Source organism: Xyrauchen texanus, chromosome 19 (genome assembly GCF_025860055.1).
Source record: "Xyrauchen texanus isolate HMW12.3.18 chromosome 19, RBS_HiC_50CHRs, whole genome shotgun sequence".
Lineage (NCBI taxonomy): Eukaryota > Metazoa > Chordata > Actinopteri > Cypriniformes > Catostomidae > Xyrauchen > Xyrauchen texanus.
The window spans coordinates 14,253,170-14,279,152 of NC_068294.1; the positions used below are offsets into that span (position 1 = coordinate 14,253,170).

Consider the following 25,983-nt stretch of genomic DNA (forward strand, 5'->3'; position numbering starts at 1 on the left):
GGCTGCGTTTGTGGATGGTTCATGTTCTCATTGCGAGAACATGACCATGACAACGTTGCGGTCGCGGCTTGCTTATAACCGTAAGCAAGCCACTCCAGCCGCCCCCCGCGTCGCTCCTTCTTCCCACGGGATTGAGGACGATGCGGCTGGCGATGGAGGCGATTCGGGGATGGCAGCGGGTGCAGCTCTGCCGTGTACGCCCCCTCGGACCACCCGTGCCCCGGCACGCTCGTTGACTCCCGTCCCCGCTCGAGGTGGCGGCGACTCGCCTCACAGCCAGTCTGCCTACCCTCTTGCGATGGAAGCAGATGAGTTCGCCGCGACATCGGAGGGCGTGGGCTCTGATGCTGAGGGCTCCTCTGGGCTGCCGCTTTCGGGCTTGCACGCCCAGGAGGAGGCCGACGCACAGATGTCCGATATGCTTTCCCGGGCAGCCAACAGCGTGGGCCTGGATTGGAACCCTCCATCCTCCCCACAGCCATCACGGCTGGACGATTGATTCTTGGGCGTGGGCGCTCACAGCCTCGCCCCCCGGTTCCTTTCTTCCCGGAGGTGCATGATGAGCTGACGTCTTCGTGGAGAGCACCCCTCTCCACTCGTCGCACCGCCACCTGCTCATCCGCCCTCGCCACCCTCGACGGCGGAACGCGCCACGAGTACACGGAGATCCCCCAGGTGGATAGAGCTGTTGCGCTCCACTTATGTCCCGGAAGCACTACCACCTGGCGGGGCCGCCCTGTACTCCCTTCCCGGTCCTGTAGATCGCTCACCGCGAAGGCCTAAAGCGCTACCGGATGCGCCGTTTCCGCCCTGCATGCCATGGCTCTCCTGCTGGTCCACCAAGCCAAGGCACTTCGCAACATGCACGGGGGTGGCCCTGATCCCGACACGCTGCAGGAACTGCACTCAGCAACCGACCTCGCCCTAAGAGCGACGAAGGTCACAGCGCAGGCACTCGGGCAGGCGATGGCCACTCTGGTGGTCCAGGAACGTCAGCAATGGCTGGACTTGGTTGAGATGCGAAGCTGACAAGACTCGCTTCCTCAACGCCCCTGTCTCCCAGTTTGGCCTCTTCGGCGACACCGTTGAGGACTTTGCCCAGCAGTTCTCCCTGGTGAAGAAGCAGACGAAGGCCATTTCGCACACCATGCCGCGCTGCAAGCTTGCCCCACGGCCCAGGCCCCACCTGCTCGCCGAGGGCGTCCTCCCGCAGCCTGAAGACCTTCTGCTCCACCCCAACCTGGGCCCAGCTCTCAGCCCCGGCGTCGAGCAAACCGCATGAAGCGTACGCCCCCTGCCTCACGGACCCCTTCGAGGACCCGGAAGGCTCCCAAGCGTCCCTGAGACAGCGGACACAGAGGACGAGAAGTTAGCTCCGGAGGTGGTAAGACCGCTCCGTCCCCCGGTGGAGGGCCGGGAAGAGAATCTTTTGTTTTTTCATTTGCCGCACCTCTGGGTCACATGGCCCGCAAATGCCATTCTCACGGCACTTTGCTTTCAGGCCTCAACAGTCTCGGCGCCCAGGATGCGGTGCTTCCGCCCTCAGCCCCACGACTTTTCCCCAGCCGGCCGGTTCAGACGAGTCCAGAGGACGCCAGCATCAGACCTCCTCCTCAGTCACGAACCCACCCCCTGCCGGGCGCGCGGAACAAGGTAAGTGCTTTGAGTTTATTCTCAGCACCAGAGCCTCGGGACGCCACAGCGCCTCCCGACGCCGCGTTACCTGTTCCGCACCGCTGCGAAGCCCGCCGGTACGCCCAAAATACTTGTCCCCTTGGTGCCCCTAGCACGGAGCTTAGAGGCATGGCTTTCACTGCCCAGCTCGTCATGGTGGCTGCACCGGACCATCCGACTCGGTTACGCAATTCAGTTTGCCAGGTCTCCGCCCCCCTTCGTGGGCGTTCATTCCTCCGCAGTGCACGGCGAACATGCCCACTCCCTGCGCGAGGAAATCGCCTCCCTTCTAATCAAGGACGCGATAGAGCCTGTCCCTCCGACCGAAACGAAGAAGGGTTTCTACAGCCCTTACTTCGTTGTACCCAAGAAAGGCGGCGGCATACGACCGATCTTGGACCTGCGAGTTTTCAATCGGACCTTGTCCAAACTCCCATTCAAAATGCTTACCCAGAAACAAATTCTATCTGGCGTCCGGCATCTAGATTGGTTCGCAGCGGTAGACCTGAAGGACGCGTACTTCCATGTCTCAATTCGCCCTCGACATCGACCCTTTCTACGGTTCGCGTTTGACGGCCAGGCGTATCAGTACAAGGTCCTCCCCTTCGACCTGTCTCTGTCCCCTCGCGTCTTCACGAAGGTCGCAGAGGCGGCTCTTGCCCCGCTACGAGGAGCGGGCATACGCATACTCAATTACCTCGACGATTGGCTCATTTTGGCCTCCTCGCAGGAATTACTATGCGCACACAGAGACCAGGTGCTCGAGCACCTCGGCCGTTTAGGGTTTCAGGTCAACTGGGAAAAGAGCAGGCTCACCCCGGTCCAGAGCATCTCTTTTCTCGGTTTGGAGTTAGACTCAGTTTCAATGACAGCACGTCTCTCCAACGTGCATGCTCAGTCAGTGCTGGAATGCCTCGCTTCTTTCGAACCAGGCACCGTGGTCCCTTTGAAACGTTTCCAACGGCTCCTGGGGCATATGGGATCCTCCGCGGCGGCCGCGCCACTGGGTTGATGCATATGAGACACTTCAGCATTGGCTCCAGACTCGAGTCCCGAGACGAGCATGGCGCCACGGCACGCACGGCGTGGAAGTTACCCCCGCCTGCCGCCAAACCTTCAAACCCTGGACAGACCTCTGCTTTCTACAGGCAGGAGTACCCTTGCAGCAGGTGTCCCGTCGCGTTCTGGTTACAACCGATGCCTCCAAATTGGGTTGGGGCACCGTGTGCAACGGGCGCGCAGCCGCAGGCCGGTGGAACCGAGGCCCGCTGCGCTGGCACATCAACTGCCTAGAGCTGCTGGCCATTTTTCTTGCCCTGAAGAAATTTCTTCCGTTGATTCGTGGCAAGCATGTCCTAGTCAGGACAGACAGCACCACGGTGGTGGCCTACATAAACTGCCAAGGCGGAGTACGCTCCCTCCACATGTCACAGCTCGCCCGTCGTCTCCTCCTTTGGAGTCAGCAGCGACTGGAGTCACTGCGCGCCACTCACATCCCCGGCAACCTCAATGTGATAGCGGACGTGCTGTCAAGACAAAACTTGCCCGGCGGAGAGTGGAGGCTCCACCCCAATTGGTCCAGCTGATTTGGGACAGGTTCGGCAAGGCCCAGGTAGACCTGTTTGCCTCCCAGGAAATCTCCATGTCTGGTCCCTGGACGGGACGCGGAGGATCTAGCCGGCCTACCTTCGGCCGTCATAGACACTATTAACCAAGCCAGAGCCCCTTCGACCAGGCATCTTTACGCCCTGAAGTGGCGTCTGTTCGCGGACTGGTGTTCTTCCCGAGCCGAAGACCCGCAGAAGTGCGCAGTTAGGTCAGTGCTCGTGTTTCTTCAGGAGAGACTGGAGAGGAGGCTGTCCCCCTCCACCCTCAAGGTGTATGTTGCCGCTATCGTGGCCCACCACGACACGGTAGATGGCAAGTCTCTTGGTAAGCACGACTTAATCGTCAGGTTCCTAAAAGGTGCCCGGAGGATGACTCCCTCCCGGCCTAACCTGTTTCCCTCCTGGGATCTCTCGGTCGTCCTTATGGGACTCGGAGACCCCCCTTCGAGCCGCTTGACTCAGTTGGACTCAGGGCCCTCTCTCTCAAGACCGCCCTGCTGATTGCGCTCGCTTCCATCAACAGGGTCGGGGACCTGCATGCGTTCTCTGTTAGCGACGCTTGCCTGGAGTTCGGTCCGGCGGACACTTTCATGATCCTAAGACCGCGACCGGCTACGTGCCCAAGGTTCCTACCACACCCTTCAGGGATCAGGTGGTGAACCTGCAAGCGCTGCCCCGGGAGGAGGCAGACCCAGCCCTTTCACTGCTGTGTCCAGTACGTGCCTTACGTATTTATCTGGACCGCACACAGAGCACCAGACGCTCTGAGCAGCTCTTCGTCTGCTTTGGGAGACAGCAGAATGGGAATGCTGTCTCCAAGCAGAGACTCGCCCACTGAGTTGTCGACGCCATTTCCCTGGCTTATCACACCCAGGCCGTGCCCCCCCCCTTTGCGGATCCGAGCCCACTCCACCAGGAGTGTTGCGTCCTCGTGGGCACTGGCTAGGGGCACTGCCCTAGCAGACATTTGTAGAGCTTCGGGCTGGGCAACACCTAACACTTTTGTGAGATTCTACAATCTCCAAGTTGAGTCAGTATCGTCCCGTGTTCTCTCAGGTACCGAGCCCGTAGAACTCGGTGGCACGTCCACGATCTGACCAAGTGAATCGCTTGCACCCAGCGCCCTTCCCCCTAACCAGGGGAAACAGTGCGCCTTCATTCCCAGGAGATCCCAGGTTTGGGACACTGGTTGACTCCTCCCTAGCCCTCATGGGTCGCAGTTCTGCGGAGGAACTCGCCGACCCAAACCACTGCGGGTACCGCAAGCTACCCTGTACTGGTATAGGTGCCCCACAGGTAAGGCCTCCTGTTCGGACTCCCCCTGTGTGTAAAACCACGGTCCTGTCCCCTCACGAGTTAGGCAGTTACAGCTGCCTCGGTTGCCGTGCTGTATGCTTCCCCCCTCTGCGAGGCTGGATCTACCACCGCACTACTTTTCCGCATAAGACCTAAGTATAGGCCATGCGATGTATTTGCCACTCAAAATTTGCCTACCCTCCCGGGTAGGTGTGGCCTCCGCAGGGTCTTCTCCGCCCTAATAAGGGCTAAGACCCCCTTCCCACAATGCGTGTAAGGGCCCCGGCCGTAGTTGCTCTATGCGAGAAACATAGAGAGAAAAGAGGCCCAGCCAGGCTGGCCCGTTCCCATGTTGGCGGCCATCACCTTGTTCCCCCCTCCAGGGTAACGATAAGGAATCCTGATGGCTTAAATGGGGCATTGGGCAAGGGTACGTGCAGCCTGATACAGTTGGTCGTTCTGCACGTAGGAATACCTGCTCGCTCCTGTATCAGCGGATCACGTACACGGCTCAGCGCATGGCTCTTTTTAAGTGGACCCCTAGTGTTGCTTCTCTGACACAACGTGGAGAGAGCGACAGAAGGGGAACATCTAGGTTGCGTATGTAACCTCCGTTCCCCGATGGAGGGAACGAAACGTTGTGTCTCCCCTGCCACGTCGCTGAGCCGAGCCCCTGTTGTGGCCGGACCATTTCCGGCTCCTCAGAAAAATCCTGAATGAACTCCCGTATTTGCGCCACTTAAATACCCGTATGTCCGGGGGCGGGACATGCAAATACTGGTTGCCAACTCTCACTGGCCTTTTTTCATAGTTCAGAGGTGAATATCGGCACTCAAGAGAGACCCCTAGTGTCGCTTCTCTGACACAACGTCTCGTTCCCTCCATCGGGGAACAGAGGTTACATACGTAACCTAGACGTTTATCTTCAATAAATATTTTCTTTTAAGAAAATTGTTAAAAGTGAAGTGTTAAATTTCTTCCTCAATTGTTGCACCAAACGAAATTGCAACTAGAAATTAGAAGTTTGTTAAGACAAACTTTGATGTTGGCTTGAAAAAACATAGTCCTTACAGTTAGGCCATGTCCACAGTAATCCATATTTTAATTTAAAAATATAAATTTTCACCTTGATTTTCCTTCATTTTAAGTTTCCTTATGGTAATGGAAAGTGTTTGTTCTGTTGTCTGTATAGGAAAATGCAGTTCCAGTGTGTATGAGGTGCAAAAACATGGCAAAATCTAAATCAATCAGATTAGTGTGGATGTGAACATTATGCTTAGTGTTCAAAATTCCTGTAGTTATGACATGTCAACTTCAATATTCTACTTGGAGCTGTTCACATTTTCAGAACTCGGAAGTTATTTGTTTCTATGGCAACACTCATAAAGCCAAAATGGCTTTGTTGTTTATAACAGCAAAATATTTACCACTACATGAATTCATTAATTCACCTCTATATTTTCGTGCAAAATGGTTAATAACAAAGAAAGCGCTGCAGGTAACAATGACATGATAAAATGGCATACTGTAACAGGGTTCGGGAAAGGAGGATATGGGAACTGGAGAAACAAACAGCAAGACTTTAACACAAATGCTGAACTGAAAACATAACAACAGATTGACACACAAACAGCAGCCACGTGCATCTCTCTCTTCCTCTCTCTGGCGGCCCCGGCTCCTCCTTTATCTCTTTTGGCCCAGCCAGGTCCTCCTCAGCGTCACATATCCCCACGCCCAATTCAGGTCGGGGAAACCTCCTCTGGCGGATGGCAATGGCTCCTCTACTTCCTGGCGGACAGCAGCGACCCCTCCGTCCCCTGGTGGAGAACAACGGCCCCTCAGCCTCCCAGCGGATGGCAGCGTCTCCTCTCTTCTGCACACCTGATGAAAGTGAATCTGATTTAAACTGTTAACTTGAGCTCCTGAGTTCAAAACCTCAGTTCTTTTCAGGTGATTAATGAAAAAGATCCGGATCAAAAGAATAATTTGTTCACGACTCTCTTGGACTGGGGTTGTTGTTGCATGCGGTGCAGCGAGCTCTTCAGAAACAGATGGGGAAAAGTGGCTCGAGACACACTGGTGCATGCTCAAAAGATGTATTCAATAACAAGAGGTGGGTAGAATAGCCAAAAACGTCTAGGTTACAAATGTAACCTCCGTTCCCCGATGGAGGGAACGAGACGTTGTGTCGGAGAAGCGACACTAGGGGTCTCTCTTGAGCCACCGAATATGAAAAAAGGCCAATGAGAAGTTGGCAGCGAGTCTGAAGCCAGTGCTGAAGCGGTCTGATATGCATCAACCCCAGCGGCGTGACTGTGGCGGAGGATGCTACATGCCCCAGGAGCCTCTGGAAGAGTTTTAGAGGGACCGTTGTGCCTGGCTTGAACTTTGCGAGGCATTTCAGCACCGACTGTGCGCGCTCGTTGGTGAGACATGCGGACATTGAGACTGAGTCTAACTCCATGCCGAGAAAGGAGATGCTCTGAACCGGAGTGAGCTTGCTCTTTTCTCGGTTGACCTGAAGCCCCAAGCGGCTGAGGTGCTTGAGCACCTGGTCTCTGTGAGTGCATAGTAACTCTCGGGAGTGGGCCAGTATGAGCCAGTCGTCGAGGTAGTTGAGTATGCGGATGCCGGCTTCTCGGAGCGGGGCAAGAGCTGCCTCTACGACTTTCGTGAAGACGCGAGGGGACAGAGACATACCGAAGGGGAGGACTTTGTACTGGAACGCCTGGCCGTCGAACGCGAACCGTAGGAAGGGTCGGTGTTGCGGCAGAATTGAGACGTGGAAGTATGCGTCCTTCAGGTCTCCTTTGGACGCCTGTTAAGATAAACTTTAGCGTGAGCATTTTGAACGGGAGTTTGAGCAGTGCTCGGTTTAAAACTTGCAGGTTCAAGATTGGTCGTAAGCGGCCGCCTTTCTTGGGTACAACGAAGTAAGGGCTGTAGAAACCCTTTTTCAATTTGGTTGGAGGGACAGGCACTATCGCGTCTTTGAATAGAAGAGTAGCGATCTCTGCGCGCAGGGATTGGGCATGTTCACCGTGCACTGCGGTGAAGCGGACGCCTGCGAAGGGGGGCGGGGGCCTGGCAAACTGGTGGGGGTTGGGAAGTGAAAGCCACGCATCCAATCTCCGTGCTAGGGTCACCAAGGGGACAAGTATTTTCGACGTACCCGGCGGGGCTTCGCAGCGGGGCGGAGCAGGTAATGTGCCGTCGGGAGGCGAGGGTGCGTCCCGAGGCTTTGGTGCTGAGAAAAGACTCGAAGCACTTACCTTGCTCCGTGCACCCGGCAGGGGGCGGGTTAGTGACTGAGGAGGAGGTCTTATGGTGGCATCCTCTGGTCTCGTCAGAACCGGCCAGCCGGGGGTCAGTCGTGGGGCTGAAGGCGGACCTGTGGCCGCGTCCAGCATGCCGGGACTGTTGAGATCTGGGGGCAGAGTGCCGTGAGAACGGCATTTGCGGTCCAGATGACCCAGAGGCAAAGGAAATAGCTCTTTTATTGAGAATTTGGGTACCGCTGCCCCGGTTAAGGAGAGCAGCATATGAAATGTATTCAAAACAAAATTCTCCTCCCGGCCCTCCACCGGGGGATGGAGCGGTCTTACCATCTCCGGAGCTAACGTCTTGGGCTCTGGGTCGTCCGTCTCAGGAGCGCCTGGGAGCCTTCCGGGTCCTCGAGGGGGTCCGTGAGACGGGGGGCGTCGGCTTCCTGCGGGGCGCTCGACGCGTGGGCTGAGAGCTGGGCCCAGGTTGAGGCGGAGCAGCCTGTTGTTTCTTCGCAGGGGGATGCCCTCAGCGAGCAGACGGGGGGAGAAGGAGCAATGCGAGGGGCGGCTGGAGTGGCTTGTTCTCGGTTGAAAACAAGTCGTGACCGCAACGTTGTCATGGTCATGTTCTCGCAGTGAGAACATGAACCATCCACAAACGCAGCCTCGGTGTGATCGCTACCCAGACACACGAGACAACGCCTGTGGCCATCTGAAACGGAGAGCACTCTACTGCATCCAGGAACTACACAGCGGCGGAACGGCATCTTTAAAAAGACGCGTCCTTAAAAGGACGTTCAACGCTCGCTGTGTTTGCTCTTTTAGAGGAAATTTACTCTTTTAGAAAAAATCACTCTTTAAGAAACTCTTTCGAGTTTTTATCTGCGCTGTCGAAGCGCCCAGGGGCAACAATGCACAGCCGTGCACAGGATAGGAGAAAGCCGCTGTTATGCGCCGTCAAATCCAACAGCATGCAGATCGTCAGAGGAATACACGGGTGTGTGTAAGCAGACAGCATACAAGACCATCGGCTCCGAAGAAAATTTCTGAATGAACTCTAGTATTTACCTCGCCGTTGTACCCGTATGTCCGGGGGCGGGGTATGCAAATACTAGCTGCCAACTTCTCATTGGCCTTTTTTCATAGATCAGAGGTATATTCAGTGGCTCAACAGAGACCCCTAGTGTCGCTTCTCCGACACAAAGTGGAGAGAGCGACAATTAGGGGAAATGTACTTAAGTAAAAGTACAATTACTTAAAAAAAATTACTCATGTAGAAGTAAATGTACTAACATATATAATTACTTGAGTAAGAGTAAGAAAGTATCCAATTAAAAGAGTTGTCACATAGTGAGTAAATCTATACTTTCACAAATGACATAATAGATGTTTACTCCCTTATATTCCATTGCATAATACACAATGAACATGTATTACAGAATTATTAATATTATTAAAGGAAATTATGTCATCATTCACCATCATGTTGTTCCAAACCATATGACTTTCTTTCTTCCATGCAACACAATAAGGAGATAGTAGACAGAAGGTTTGCCTGAGTCACTATTTACTTTAAGTGAATGTGGGTTTTTTTTCTCCATATTTTGAATGTGAATGGTGACCGAGGCTGTCTGTCCCTAACATTCTGTCTAAAATATTTTGTGTTTCACATAACACAAAGCATCACACTGGTTTGGAACAACATGAGGCTAGGGAGATTATGACAGTGTATTCAATTATGGCTGAGCTATCACTTTTAAGAGATAGTTTACTCAAAAATGAAAATTCTCTCATCATTTACTCACCCTCATGCCATCCCAGATATGGATGACTTCCTTTCTTCTGCAGAACACAAATTAAGATTTTTAAAATAATATTTTAGCTCTGTAGGCCAAAATGTAATGCTCCACAAAAACCATAAAGGCAGCATAAAAGTAATCTATAAGACTTCAGTTGTTTAATCCATATCTTTAGAAGTGATATGATAGGGTGAGAAACAGATCAATGTTTCTAAGTCTTTGCTAGACAGCAGGGGGAGATATGCAGAGAAGTATGCGAATCACCAAAAACACAAAGAATGTGAAAGTGATCTGTTTCTCTGTCTCTTATACACCAGTCACATCGCTTTTGAAGATAATGATTTAACCACTGGAGTCTTATGGATTACTTTTATGCTGACTTATGTGATTTTGTTTAGCTTAAAATGTTGCCACCCATTCACTTGCAATGTATGGACCTACAGAGCTGAGAAAGTCTTCTAAAAATCGTCATTTGAGCTCAGCAGATGAAAGAAAGTCATACAAATCTACGGTGGCATGAGTGTGAGTAAATAATGAGAATTTTAATTTTTGGGTGAACTATCCCTTTAAGGGCTCTTGTCAGATCTGGATGAATTTGTCAATAAGAGAGGCTTGGAAACATTTCTAGTAATTATTACAGTGAAAATGTCCCACAAGGACATTATATATAATGCTGAAATATAAACCAAAGCAAGATCATGCTTTATTAATGCCTTCTTTCACTATTTCATAGCTTTTAAAGTCCTATGTGGATTCTTATTTCAGTGTAGTTACAGTTTTCCGTGTCGTAAGTATTTAGATCATTAGTTCTGTACAGTAGGACCACTGCTCTCTAAATGCATATATGCAGCCTAGTGCATAGGGCACCAACCCCGGTCGTGGAACACTCGCTGTGTCTGAAACTACCCTGATCCTCTATATAGTGCACTATTTCTGGTTTCTGCCATTTTGTAGGAGTGTATGAATTCTGAGTGAGCCATTCATTCCCTACATTTGTTCACTCATTATTACCGACAATGCACTCTAATTCGAGTGTACATTTGATGTGCACTCGATGATGGTTAATTGCCCACAAACCACCACGCGGAAGACGTACTACCTGGGAGTTTACTGCTTCCTTCACTCCTGCAATGTTTTATTTCATGCTGAATGTAATAAATTACTTTTTGAAAAATCATTACTTGATTAAAATAACATATTAACATATACAGTCAAAACATTCAGATACATTTTAAAATGTACTCTTTATTTGATAAAATGTGTTTACTCTTTATATTAACAAACAGTATATATTAAAAATGACTGAATGGCTAAGAATGAAGATTTATTGCATTAATATATTATTTAATAAGAATAACAAGTAAGACCCAAGTATTTAAAAATGTAATATGTGCCGTTGTTTCTGCGACAGCCCCAGACCTCCAACACTCAGCGTATATGTCAGCATCCGAATTCACTCATTTTGTTCACTTACTGCTGAAATATAGTGCATTAACTGCCATTCACTATATAGGAAATAGTGAATGAGTGAACGATTACGGACACAGCCACTCTCTTCACCATACGATTGCCTCACGCCCACACATCTCACACGTGTGTGCCCCACGTACCTCGCTGTGCACACAGAAATGTTGTCTGTTCATGCTCCAGTTGTCGATCACGCGAATGGCAGTGATATACACTTAACTTGGATGTTTACATGGATTTATACAGTTAATCCGCCTGAAGTAGCTGCAATAGTTTCCAGTACCCCCGTGAGTGCATGCTTAGTAAATGCTTAGATTTGAGCCAAAACTTACCTCAGCGTACTGCCTAAAGTTGGAGCTGTGATTTTAATCTTGAAATATCAGCTTGTCTCTGTGTTAAATGAAGGCATTGCATGATGGAACTATTCTGTTTTTCAATGTGCAAAGGAAGTGTTTCACTTTGAAGAGTTTGATGCTGCAGCTGTGATTGAGTGACAGTCTGTGACAGCGGCTCAGAGTGTCCACCTGTGTGAACTTCCGCTGGCATAAAGGTCCCATTCAGTTATCTCTCAATAAATTATGCATGAATTAAAAAGTAATGTAACGATAGGAATGCCACCCATTGTAAAGAAGTAAAAGTAAAAAAAATTTGAATTACATATTTACTTGAGTTAGAGTAAAAACTACCCACTTTTAAACCTACTCTAAAAGTATTTTTTCTCTCAAAAAGTTACTCAAGGAAATGTAATGGAGAAAATGTAGCACGCTACTACTCACCTCTGTCTAAACTCACAAAATAATATCTGACAAAGCCGCATATGAACAAACACAACTTGATGGTTGCCAATGGTAACTATATTTTACATTTTAGTCGCAGTAAATTATTTTTGGTCACATTTGCGTCCATTTTAGTAGCAGTCTGTAGCCGTGTTCAGACGCAGGGAATCACAAGCTCAGTCACTCTCCTTCTCTCTCTCTCTGTTCCATACACGTACACACATCATTGTTTCTCCAAGAACTTGTAATAAACAGCCCATGCTGTCTTTACTAGTTCTAAAGAGATGTTTTCAAATAGTAATGGAGGTTTGAGTGCATCAACAGCAGAACCTGAATCTGTGGCAAAATAGTAGTTAGACACACTTTTTTGGGGACAGTCGTTTTTCCCCACTTATGTATTTATTTTTTGTTGAACTGTTATATAAGCAATATTACACTTGCAATCATGCTGTATTGTCCATCTATCAGTAAGCCTATAATTACCTGGGGAACTCATGCTGCAGTGTGACTATGGCCGAATCACAGCCATGCTGATAGCTGGACATAGAGCACTCTAGCTTGTGTGATATTGCTTAAGTATCTCTGAATACATAGTTATAAATTTGGAAAACATGAATGTAAATCATGACTATATAAATGTGTCTAAGAATATGTAAATATAATGTAATGCTTAGGCATGTTAAAAGACCATATTTACAATTATTCTGCTCTATCGACCTCCTAAGGTCCTGTCCAACTTCTTTCTGAACTCAGTGAACTGTTGACCCTCGCCTGCTCATTGTCATTTCCCATTCTACTGCTTGGTGACCTTAATATTCATGTTGATGCTGTCTGCTCTAACACCAATCAGTTACTTTCTATCTTTGAATGTTTTAATCTTACTCAGCATGTAAATTTTCCAACTCATGCGCGTGGTCATACCCTTGATTTGATCTGTACATCAAGAGTCAATATCTCTACCATCTCTTCTACTGACACTGGTATTTCTGATCATAAATTTCTTGATTTTAGTTTCAGCCTGCCTATGAGTAAGAAATGTTCAACAACTGTTATATCCTACTGCAATCTCAAAGCTGTTGATACTGAATTATTTTGTACCTCCATTGCTTCTTCTAATCTATCTGATGTCTTTGATATCTCTTCTCCCTACCTGATATTATCTAACTATCACTCTATAATTTCGGATATCTTAGATAAGCACGCTCCTGTTAAGACCAGAAGTGGTTAAGACCAGAAATTCTTCTCCTTGGTACACTCCTGAACTCCGTATCTTAAAGACCACTGGTAGACGGCTTGAGCGTCACTACAGAAAAACTGGCCTGACTGTTCACTATTTAGCTTTTATAGAACATGTTAAACATTACAAATCGGCCCTGAACTTGGCTCGTTCTAGTTTTGTATCTGCCACAATTAATAAATCAAGTAACAGACCAAAAGCATTATTTAACACAATAAACAAACTCACCAAACCTCCTAATCCTGTTACTCTAGCTTCTGATGAACTCTGTAGTTCATTCATGACTCACCTGCTAGAAAAAACCGATGCCGTAAACCAGTGCCTCTCTAATGATGCTGCAAATATTAGTTATCTGTCGAACCAATCTGGACAGTCCCTGTCTCACTTTTCTCTGACTACTCCTTTTTCTGTCTCTGAGTTAATCTTGAAATCCAACCCTTCATCTTGTCGTCTTGACCCTGCTCCTACTCCTCTTCTGAAACTCTGCCATTCAGTTATTTCTGCACCTATTTCTCACTTCATCAATGCATCTCTTACCTCTGCCTCATTCCCTCTGCCACTCAAAACTGCTGCTGTTACCCCTGTTCTCAAAAACCCAACATTGATCCCTCAGTATTATCTAACTATCATCCTATTTCAAATCTACCCTTCATAGCTAAATTACTAGAAAGTACTGTTGCCTCCCAGCTTCAGTCTTTTCTAGTCGAAAATAATCTTTTGATCCTCTTCAATCTGGTTTTCGCCCTCTACATAGTACTGAAACTGCACTAGTTAAGGTACTCAATGATTTGCTTCTCTCTGGTAACTCTGGTTCTCTGTCTATGCTCCTGCTGCTGGACCTCAGCTCTGCCTTCGATACTGTCTCCCATCAACTACTCATTTCTCGTCTTTTGGATGTGGGTATTTCTGGTGCTGCTCTTTCTTGGTTTTCTTCCTATCTCTCTGATAGACAGTTCTACATTTCAGTTCAAGATTTTCACTCACCTACTGTCCCCCTGAAGCAAGGTGTCCCACAGGGATCCGTTTTAGGGCCATTACTATTCCTAATTTATATAATACCTCTTGGTCAGATCCTTCGCCGTCATGGTTTTAATTATCATTTTTACGCTGACGACATTCAATTATATACTACCTGTACATCGACTCTATCTATCACAACTGACAAAATCTCTGCTTGTGTGCATGAAATAAAAGATTGGCTTCATTCAAATTTTTTAAAACTTAACATGGACAAAACTGAGATTATTTTTACCGGACCTCCGTCACTCACTAACAAAATTCCTACTAACTTCACCTCGCGAGTTTGCTGGCTCTCACATCAAACCATCCAGTACTGTTAAAAGTCTTGGTGTAATCTTTGACTCCTCTCTATCTTTCCATTCTCACATTAATTCTATCACTAAATCAGCATTCTTTCATCTACGTCGCATCGCTCAGCTCCGTCCCTTCATCAGTATCTCAGACGCTGAAACTGTCATCCATGCATTTATCACATCACGTCTCGATTATTGCAATGCACTTTTTATTGGCCTTCCTGCTAGCTCCATTTCCAAATTGCAATACATTCAAAACTCTGCTGCCAGAATACTCACCCACACCAAGCGTTCTGCACATATCACCCCAATTTTGCATGATCTTCACTGGCTTCCTGTGGTTTACCGTATCAAATTCAAAATTCTCCTTCTCACTTTTAAATCTCTGCACGACTTGGCTTCCTCCTATCTCTGTAATCTGCTTCACCCCTACGCACCGACTCGCTCTCTACGATCCTCCGACTCTAGCCTTCTCGTCGTCCCTCGGCATCGCCTTGTTTCGATGGGGGCAGATCATTCAGTGTTGTAGCACCCAAAATATGGAACTCTCTACCCCGATCACTCTGTTCTGTTAACACTATCTCTGAATTCATATCCATGCCCAAAACTCACTTATTTGTTGAATGTTATAACTCTTAAGTTGTACTGTTTTTTTTTTTTTTTTTTTTTCCGCTGGGTGCTGTCCCATCTACCTAACCTTCTCATTTTCTGTACCTTCACTGTTATCTACCTGCTGTTGTTTTGTCTGCTGTCTTTGTCCTCTGCCTTTATTGTTGCTTGTCTATTGTAAAGCGTCCTTGAGCTCTGGAAAGGCGCTATATAAATAAAACCTATTATTATTATTATTATTATTTCAATATGATGATCATAGTAGGCTATAAAATTTGAGGCAGTGTATACTGTTTAGTTTCATATAGTTTTAGATGGAGTGTAGCCTGTAACTTAACATTGCAAGGGTTTCATATCAACTACCAATATAAACATTTGAACAGGGGGACACACATTTAATCAGGTTCCCTTTAAAGCATGTTTTTTGTTGCTGTTGCCTGAAACTCTAGGAGAAAACACTCTGTAATTCTTCTATCCATTTCTGATCTGTTTCTGTTTCAGATGGCATTGTATTATGCTATCAAAATAGTCAATTTATGCATGTGGTTTGCTGGTTATTTGATCATTAGAATAGAATAGATGGCATAGACAGATACGCAGTGTTTTATTGACTCAGTGGGGTTCCTTTGAATATCATATTGCTTGTGTGGGGATAGAGTTAACAGTGTCTTGCCAGCATGTTTGATTTTCTCCTCTCATGTGCAGAGCAGTTTAAGTTTTTAATATTTATTTAAAAAAATGTTTTTCAATCTTTTAAAATAGTTTCACCAAGGGACATCAGTGACAGGGGGTTATTTGAACCGCCAAACCACAGTGTGTAAATTTTCTCAGTTCTTATTCTCAGCTAATTATTTATTTCCAGTTATTTTTGGCTCTTTGGCAATTCCGTTGCTGGCTGGTCTGCGCCACCTCCTCGGAACCTGGGTAGGACAAGGGGAGAGAGTGAGAGAGTAGAGAGAGAGAAAATAAAATGCTCTTCTTCGGCTCACGGAGAACTGACAGCTGCAACTCGGGAATGGCCTCCATGGCCGTGAGCACTGACTGGGAATGGGAACAGTCCCTGTGGCCTTGGGAACTGGCCGCAGCAAGGGAGCAACCTCCATGGTCGTGAACACAGGCAGTGTCAGGGGAACAACCTCCATGGTTGTGAGCATGGGCAGTGACAGGGGAACGGCCTCTGTTGCTGTGAGCACAGGCAGTAACAGGGGAACAACCTCAGTGGTCGTGGGCACTGGCAGTGACATGGGAACAGCCTCCATGGCTGTGAGCACAGTCACTGACAGGGGAACGACTTCTTTGGTCATGAGCACTGGCAGTGATGGGGAGAGTTACCTGTACTGAGGTGTAATCCACTCCTTCCGGCAATGGATGTATCCCACAAATTCCCAGAAGGAGAGGGTCCCCAGCCCTTCCATCTCCCATGCGCCAAGAGGATCCTTAAAGGATCTGTTGAACAGATCCTTAAGTACGGTCTCCGTGCAACCCAACTCGTCCACCCCAATCAAGAACTTGGAGGCGAAGTCTCTAACTTCGCCCCCTCCTTCCCGGAGAGCGGAGTTGGGCGATCTGGGCTGACCACTGGCTGCAGGTGTCCTTGTGAGAGGGAGGGGGAAAAGAAAAATACCCATAATGCCCTCTGCTGTGTCCATGTTGGGCCCGTTCGTCATGTCAGGAATCAGAGAGGCTCAGAACCCAAATGCAGAGTTTAAAAAACAAAGGGTTTTTTGATATTACCAAAAGTGCAAAAAACAAACCAAAACTTCCTTGTTGGGGAAATCAAACATAAACTACCCTGAAAGGGAAAAGGTCATCCAGACTGGGGTCGGGAAAACAGGACACCAGGACTGTCCAGACCAATACAGGAACAAGGAATAACAAACTGGAACCGACATGAACCAACCAACAAGACCAACTGGAGACAAACAAGACTGACTGAACCACACAAGACGAACTGGCACTGGACAGCACACAAGAGGAGACTGAAGTAGGGAGAGAAATCAATGGATTAATGATACACGGCAGGTGAGACTAATAAACAAATAATCAAAGCGAACGCAGTGCGCATCCGCGGTTGTGAGAGACAGATATAGATTATTGATGTGAGTGCATGCCGCCAAGATGAAAAGCAAAGTGCAATCATGCCAATACAAGACAAGACATGGATCATGAGTGCCTGGATCTCGACACCACAACTGAAACCGAGCCAGACAGAATCCAGACACCATGCTCCAGACATGAAACTAGACCGACCGAAGAGCGCACGGCAGAGAAATCAACCGAAACCGCACACTCATACCAAGACAGACAACTAAACACAAGACAGATGTAGGACGATGATGTCAAGGTGCTGTCAGACAGAAACCCACACTGACAAAGTGACAGGACCATGACACTTGTCTCATTTGAATATTCGTCCAAGTGCGATCAGTTAGAAAATACTGTAGCACATTAAGTCAACAGTCTGAAGGTCTGTGCTGAGTTTTTTGGACATAGCTTGAAAGCTCTTTGAGGAGTTACAATTGATTATTTTGGTCTTGGTTTGTTAATTGAATGTCAATCCAAAATAATGACTGTTTTCAAATAAGTTATTCCACTGCTTTCCATTGTTAGTACAAACAGACATTGGATGAGCTTATGTTGATATCTCGTGTCCAGTTGGGCTGCTTAAACAACCCATGTGATAACCATTTTTATTAAAGGACATTAGTGTTTTCATAAAATCCTTTTATACAGTATGTCTAATTTAAAACATTGACAACACTGAACATTTGTCTTCTAATGCAAGTAAAGCTCAATCTTTGCATGGCCTTATAATAAAAGTAGCACATCATTGTTACTGTTGTGGTTACAAATGCTGTTAAAGTGCACAATTAGCCTTGTGGTTCTATCATTAATTCATTATAGGTAACCTTCAGCATCCTGCTACTCTCAAGTGTCATGCCGTTTGGTAATGCTTACAACCCTCTTACATAGAAATTCATTCAATAATGCGGGGAATTCTGAATAAACATACCGTCTCTCTTGTTATGGAACACTAATTGCTAATGCTATCACAGCTGTCAGTGAATAGTTGAAATTGACACTTTGAGAACACATAGTTGCCAAGTTCCTTGCGATAAGCTCCTTATCAGAACACAGTGTATGTGTTAAAATCCATTAAGTGCAATGCAAAAACAGACTACAATTTCAGATAAGAATGTATTTGTTGGAACAGATCAGGATCAAATTATACTTCACAGAATTATAATTATACTCAGTGTTTATGTTATGTATTGGCCTCATATCAGAGGTTGTATTATGCCAGATCTCTACTCCTGAGAAAGATCACGCATATACCAGCAATGTGAATCCACAGAAAAATCTGTCTGAGGTAAAACCAGTGATGTAGTGAGCCTGATTTTCAAATGGCTGGGTGTTTGGGGCAGGGCAACATGGTTCAGCTTTTTTTTCTGGCACGGGCACAGAGATAAGCAGTGACCCCATTAGCTTTCCCTCAACTCAGCCTGCCTCAATCATCATGAGTATTTCAGCTTATAGTATGAAGCTTTGTCCTGCTCTGCAAAAGCCAATCTTCTGTCCATAATTCAAAGCAAAAGATTAAATTCACCATAGTTTATTTCAGCACCCTCCCTGTACAGCCAATACAATTATACAACAAATCTGGCTCCACCCCACATTTAGACTAATCAAAAACGTAATGTTTGAGTGACAGATGGAGCACATGTAAGATAAGGTGAAGGGGCTGGGCTGGGCTGTGTAGATGCTTATACTGTAGCCATTATTTAATTTTAGTAGTCCAGTTGTGTAATTCATGTACAATTGATTCCAGGAAGTTAATCGTTTCACTGAGCACAAAAAGTATTTAGAGCAGCATAGTGGAATGAATAGGTGTTAGCTAAATGCTCTGTCAACCACTTCTGGAATTTAACTTTAGATAACATAAAATGAATTACAGTTCAGAGCAATTATAGTCCTTTCTAGATCATTTTGAAGCAATATAGAAATGATCACTATATAATTTAGGTTTAGGTTAGAACAGCAATGTCCTTTGGAGAAAAAGAGAAAAAAATAAAAGCTAAATCTAAAGAAAAGGGGATGTCAAACTCTGTAGCAGACACTAAGCCATTATACCCACACCACAAGCCATGATTAATGCAGGGTAAGAGGGTAACGTGGGCAAAAGCCACTACATAGTGATGTTTTACTCTCACATTAAGAAAGTGTTCTGGTGAAACTGCCTTTTGGATTTGCAGAAAAACGGCAGGGGCTTGCAGCCAGCATGTTCTTGTTTTGGGCAGATGGGACAAATGTCTGCAAAGTCCCTTGAAAGCTGAGAGATGTTTGGAATTTGCTGCCTCACAGTAATCACTCAAAATTAAAATCCTTGCCAATTATCCATTTTAAGGGAATAATCCCTCTTAGATATCCAAAGTATTTCACTGATCTATTTTGTACAAAGACTAATTACTGATAGATTTACTAATTTTGATACCCAACAATAAATCAGTCAAAATGTTGCTTCCAAATCTTCCATTACCCATGACATCGGCCCCATTATGCTGACTTACTGACCATGTCCATCACCTTTCAGACATTTTTGCATCAGTTCAACTGTGTACCTTCTCCTGTAGTGTGAATGGCAGTGTGTTGCATAAGCAGTGTGGGAGACTTGAGACTTTAGCATTTGCATTTGCGTAATGAGTGAAAAGTGCAATTTGATGGTTCCATTTTCCATCCATAATTGCATTTTAACTCCACTGAAAGTTGGGTTTAGGGTTTGGGTCAAGGGTAGGCATATATTTAATAAAATATGCATTACTCTTCACTGTAGTACATCCTTTACAGCTAGAAACAACTTTCTTTAAGACTCACTTTTTGGCACACCTCTGTGGGCATTTCACCAGGAAAATGGAGCTTACACGTGCCCTTATGTTCAAAAGCAATTCCCGCTTTAACCACTGGTGTCAGTGCCTTGAATTTTGGAAGGTGGAGGCAGAGTTTAGGTCAATAAAAGTCAACTAAATTTTCTGAATTAACTGTGAGGACAGCCTGTCCTCAGATATCATTATATGGAGAAATTGAAAGGACTAGATCAAGGGTTTTCAAACTGGGCTCCAGGGATCCCCAGAGGGCCGCAAGGGGGTTCTAGGGGGTCAGCGGAAAAAAAATACATTTGTAAAAATGTCAACAACAAAAATTTAATTTTGACATTACAGTTTGACATTATTATGGTTTCATTCTCTAAAGACTCGTTGGAAATCATGAGATTAATCATGATTATTTTACTATACAGGTTTTATATATATATATATATATAATGTTACAGCGTACAATTTCATTTATATACATATGAATTTAGTTTCACATTTGTCTCTTCTGGATTATATAAACATTAATAGTGAAAATAAGATGATAAGAAAAAAGATACACTTTTGGAGATAATATTTTACGGATAATATTTTAATTGTAACTTTTGGCAAAAAGACAATTCTTTCATTCCTTTCATTTCATGTTAACTTTATATCACACATTTATTTTTCTCAAACTGTAAAATTGGGTTCCCCTTGTGTCACTCACTCAACGTTGTGTCGAATGAAGTGACACAAGGGGTCTTTCTTGGCCGCCGAATCGTACCTCTGAACCTGAGAAAAGGCCACTGTCAAGTTGGCAGACAGAATTTGCATGCCCCACCCTGGACATACGGGTATAAAGGGAAGCGGGGCAGTGAATGCCAGGCAGAATTTTTCTTCGGAGCCGAATGGTTGTGCAGCAAGCAGCTAAGTTCACTCCTGTTCGAAGCATTGCTGTTTGATCCGCACGGCTCATTTACAGCTGGCATCTGTCTCTCTCTGCACACTGTGCAGTTCACGCCCCTGGGAGCTTCGACAGTGCTTTCTTTCTGGTTAAAAGAATATCTCCTCCTAAAAGAGTATATTTTCTCTAAAAGAGTCTGAGTTTCCATAAACAAAAAGAGCAATGCACAGCGGCGTTGAACGTCCTTTTCAGGACGTGTCTTTTTCAAGATGCCTTTCCGCCAGATGTGTTTTTCCTGGATGCGGTCAATTTCTCTCCAAGAACGACTGCAACAGACGCTGCCTCGTGTGCCTGGGTAGCGATCACACTGAGGCGGCTTTCGTGGATGGTTGATGTTGTCACTGCGAGAACATGACCATGGCAAAGTTGCGGTCGCGGCTCTCCTTCCAGAAGGTGAATGCCACTTCAGCCCCCCCGTGTCGCTTCATCTTCCCGCGGGATTGAGTGTCACCTGTGTAGTCCCGATCCGCTGCAGGAACTGCGCTCTGCCATCGACCTTGCTCTCAGAGCCACAAAGCTCACAGCGCAGGCACTCGGGCGGCTGATTGCTACCCTCGTGGTCCAGGAGTGCCAACTTTGATACGCAACGTTGACAAGGTGAAGTTTCTCAACACCCCCGTCTCCCAGCTTGGCCTCTTCAGCAACACCGTTGATGACTTCGCCCAGCAGTTTTTGCCGGTGAAGAAGCAGACGGAGGCAATTTCACACATCGCGGCGCCGCTCAACCAGCGCGCCCCGTGCCCCGTCTGCTCGCCGAGGGCAGGCAGCTCCACAACCTTGGCCCAGCTCCCAGCCCCAGCGTTGAGCACCTCGCAGGCGGAGTACGCTCCACATCTCCAGGACTCCTTCCTGGACAAGAAAATCTCAGAAGCGCTCCTGAGACCAGGAGCAGTCGGATGTTCGCTCCGGAGATGGTACCAAGACCAATCCATCCCCCGGTGGAGGGCCAGGAGGACAATCCTTGTTTCCCTTATTTTCATTTGCCGCACCCTCTCCAGGTTGCAGTACCCACATGTTCAATAAAAGAGCGATTTCCCCACTCCCTGGGTCATCCAGCCGGTGTGCGCCATTCTCACGCATCCCGGCCCTAGAACTGTACAGTCCCGGTTCCCCAGATGCAGCTACCTTGCCTCCGGCCCCGTGACTGCTCAGCCCTAGCAGGCCAGCGTTGACGAGTTCCGAAGACGCCTCCTTAGGACCTCTTCCTCAGTCTCTAAACCGCCCCCTGCCGGGTGCGCAGAGCAAGGTAAGTGCTTTGAGTCTTTTCTCAGTACCCAAGCCTCAGGATGCTCTTTTGCCTCCCGATGCATTATTACCTGCTCCCCCCGGCCGCGAAGCTCCGCCGCCGGTACCTCAAAAGCAATCGTCCCGTTAGTGCCCATTGCACGGAGTTTGGATGCGTGGCTCTCACTTCCCAATCCGTCGCGCTGGTTGGCCAGGACCATCCGACTCGGCTACGTGATTCTGGTCGCCCGGCTCCCACCTCGTTTCAGCGGTATTTGCTCCACTCTTGTGCGCGGCCAACAAGCCAGTGCCTTATGAGCAGAGATCCACCCTGCTCCTAAAAGATGCAATAGAGCCCGTCCCTCCAGCCGAGATGAAGAAGGGTTTCTACAGCCCTTACTTCATCGTACCCAAGAAAAACAGGCGGGTTGTGACCAATCTTGGACCTGCGAGTTCTCAACCGGGCTTTTACTGACTCCCGTTCAAAATGCTCACGCAGAAACAGATTCTCACCTGCATACTACAGCTAGATTGGTTTGTGGTGGTAGACCTGAAGGACGCATACTTCCACGTCTCCATTCTGCCGTGACACGACCTTTCTTACAGTACGCGTTCGACTGCCAGGCGTATCAGTACAAGGTCCTCCCCTTCGGCCTGTTCCTATCGCAGAGGCCACTCTTGTCCCCCTAAGGGAAGTGGGTATCCGCATACTCAATCACCTCGACGACTGGCTCATCCTGGCCAACTCTTGAGAGTTACTATGTGCTCACAGGGACCTGGTGCTCAGGCACCTCAGCCGTCTAGGGCTTCTGGTCATCTGGGAAAAGAGCAAGCTCGACCCAGTACAGAGAATCTCTTTTCTCGGCATGGAGTTAGACTCAGTCTCAATGACATCCTGGTGGCCCCCTACTGGCCCACCCACACCTGGTTCTCAGATCTCATGCTCCTCGCAACTGCCCCTCCCTGGAAAATTCCCCTGAGGAAGTACCTTCTTTCTCAAGGATGGGGCACCCTCTGGCATCTGCACCCAGACCTCTGGAACCTCCACGTCTGGCCCCTGGATGGGATGCAGTAGATCTAGTGTGTCTACCACCAGCTGTCATAGACACGATCAACCAAGACAGAGTCTCCTTGACGACGGCCCTCCTAATCGCGTTAGCCTCCATCAAGAGGGTTGGATACCGTTCTCTGTCAGCGACACCTGCCTGGTGTTCGGTCCGGCACTTTCTCACGTTATCCTGAGACCCCAACCGGGCTACGTGCCCAAGGTTCCTACGACCCCTTTCAGGGACCAGGTCATGAAACTGCAAGCACTGCCTCGGGAGGAGGCAAACCCAGCCCTTTCATTGCTGCATCCGGTGTGTGCTCTGCGTATCTATTTGGACCGCAAACAGAGCTTTAGATGTTCTGAGTAGCTCTTTGTTTGCTTTGGCGGACAGCGGAAAGGGAACTTCGTCTCCAAACAGAGGTTAGCCCACTGGGTCGTTGATGCTGTTGACCTATCACACCCAGGCCATGCCGCCCCCTTGTGGGTTCGAGCACACTCTACTAGAAGCCATGGCACTTCCCTAGCAGACATCTGCTGAGCAGTGGGCTGGGCAACACCCAATACCTTTGCCAGGTTTTACAATCTGAGGGTTGAGACGGTTTTGGCCGTGTTTTGTCAGGTCCGAGCCGGTAGAACTCGTATCGCTGCACAACCGTCCGGGTTGATCCAGTGCGCCTTCTGTCCCAGGTCAGCCACTGAGCGTCGCTGCCTGGATGTTTCTCCTCCCTAGCCCTCTGGCCCACGAATTCAGCGGAGCAATTCATTGTCAGACCCACTACGAGTGTCAATGCTGTGTACTGGGCTCAGGCTCCACGGGCATAGTTCCCTCTTCAGGCTAACTCCCTGTGATGTATTTTCTGCGGTACGGTCCCCCTTGTCAGCGGACCCGTGTTTCCCCCGGGCAGTCCCGCTACCTTGGCCGCCATGCTTGTAGAGTCCCCCCAATTAGGCTGGACCTACCAACGCGCCATATCCCACGTCCGGCTTCACAACCCTCATGGTGTATTTGCCACGCAGTACCTCCCCCTGGAACTGGGCAGGGCATGGCCTCCGCAGGGTCTTTCCCTCCTGAAAGAATATGAAATTGGCGGACCAGACAGCTACCTTGCCTCCGGCCTTGCCTGCAGCCCCGGCATGCCAGCACTGACAAGTCTGAAGACTTGTCTTAGGCCACTTCCTCAGTCTCTAATCCGCCCCCTGCCAGGTACGCAGAGCAGGGTTAGGGCTTCGAGTCTTCTCTCAGCACCCTGGCCTCGGGACGTCCTCCTGCTCCCGACATGCTATCCCCTCATTGCAAAATCCTCAGTGCAAAATCCTTACTGGCATTCGCTGCCCCGCTTCCCTTTATACCCGTATGTCCGGGGTGGGGCATGCAAATTCTGTCTGCCAACTTGACATTGGCCTTCTCTCAGGTTCAGAGGTACGATTCGGCATCCAAGGAAGACCCCTTGTGTCACTTCATTCGAGACAACGTCTCGTTGCTTCCCTCGGGGAACAGAGGTTACGAGAGTAACCATGACATTTTTATACATGAAAAAATAAAGCTGCTTTTAAAGTATATCATATGTAGGGCTCATTGGCATTGAAAAGTTTGAAAACACTTGAACTAGTTCACCCGAAACTGAAAATATGTAATTTACTCAAAATTTGTCATTTGTCATTTACCATGATGTTGTTCCAAATCTGTATTATTTTCTTTCTTCCATTAGCAGAATTTGAGGCAAAATGTCAAAGTTGCTCTTTTCCACTACAGTAGTGGATGGTTTATTTGCAAGCTCCATGAAGTATCATACAAGTAGCACATATGACTCATGCACTATATTCCAAGTCAGTAAATAATGGCTTAAATTGTATAGCTATTGTATGGCTTCAGAAGACTTTTATGGTGATTATTTTGCCCTGTTTGGAGCTAGGCAATACAAAACACCATCCAATTTTGTTGCATGAAAAAGAGCTGCTCAGACATATTGCCTTACATCTCATTTTCAAACCATGGCCGGTTTGAACTAATGTATCATTCAACTCATACTTGCAAACAAATAAGGCACCAACATTTTCAAAGAATATTTGGACTTTGCTTTGCAAATATTGCACAGGAATTATAGATAATACTTTAACTAAAAAAGGAGTTAGACTTGTTTAACACAGAAAATCCTAATATTAATAACATTGATACTCCAGCTACAAAACAACATCAATTCTTAAGGTGGGTCAGTCCTGCAGAGAAGAACATTCACATGTTTTTTTTTTTCACAAACCAATATACACCATATTTAAGCTTGCTCAGAGCATTTTTGCATCCTGTAGATCTAGAGGGGAAACAGAAAACAGGTGTATTAGAGATTTCAAATATCCAGTATTTGAATGTCTGTTGTCAGAGCTGTGTAGACATGCTGTCTATGAAACATTTGTGAATGTAACATTTTGTAAGAATTGTTTTTCTCTATTCTTGTTCCAGCAGGACGGGATCTCGGAGAGTTTACGGATGAAAGGTATGTACGATGCCCAACTTCTCTCTCTCTAATACCATCTATTGCCATGTTTTTTTGAGGCATGGTGCTTTCATAGTGTTCTGATATTCTTTGACAGAATTTGTCAAACATTTAGCACTGTTAAAAAAAGACAAAATTATTTGGACACTTTCTGGTTATCAAACTTTAGTGGAACATGTCCATAGTTATTGTAATGAACTACACCTTTGGTTACTCTGCAAGGACACCTGTGTGAATTTGAAGGGAAATTATTTCATACATCCACTAATTATGACCTTGAAAAAGGCTACTAATAGTGGAGATTGTTCTGAGAACAAGTCATTTATTTTGCAGATGCCATTTGGGATTATATTTGTTTTCT

General features: G+C 47.2%; 1 protein-coding gene across 1 annotated transcript in view; it reads left to right on the forward strand.

Annotated features, from left to right (window-relative positions):
- The window catches only part of fstl5 (follistatin-like 5), a 246,588-nt gene that overhangs the window by 27,304 nt on the left and 193,301 nt on the right, over window positions 1-25,983 (forward strand). Inside the window, 1 exon segment of the mRNA XM_052149538.1 lies at window positions 25,589-25,622. Coding sequence (XP_052005498.1) covers window positions 25,589-25,622 — 34 coding nt within the window.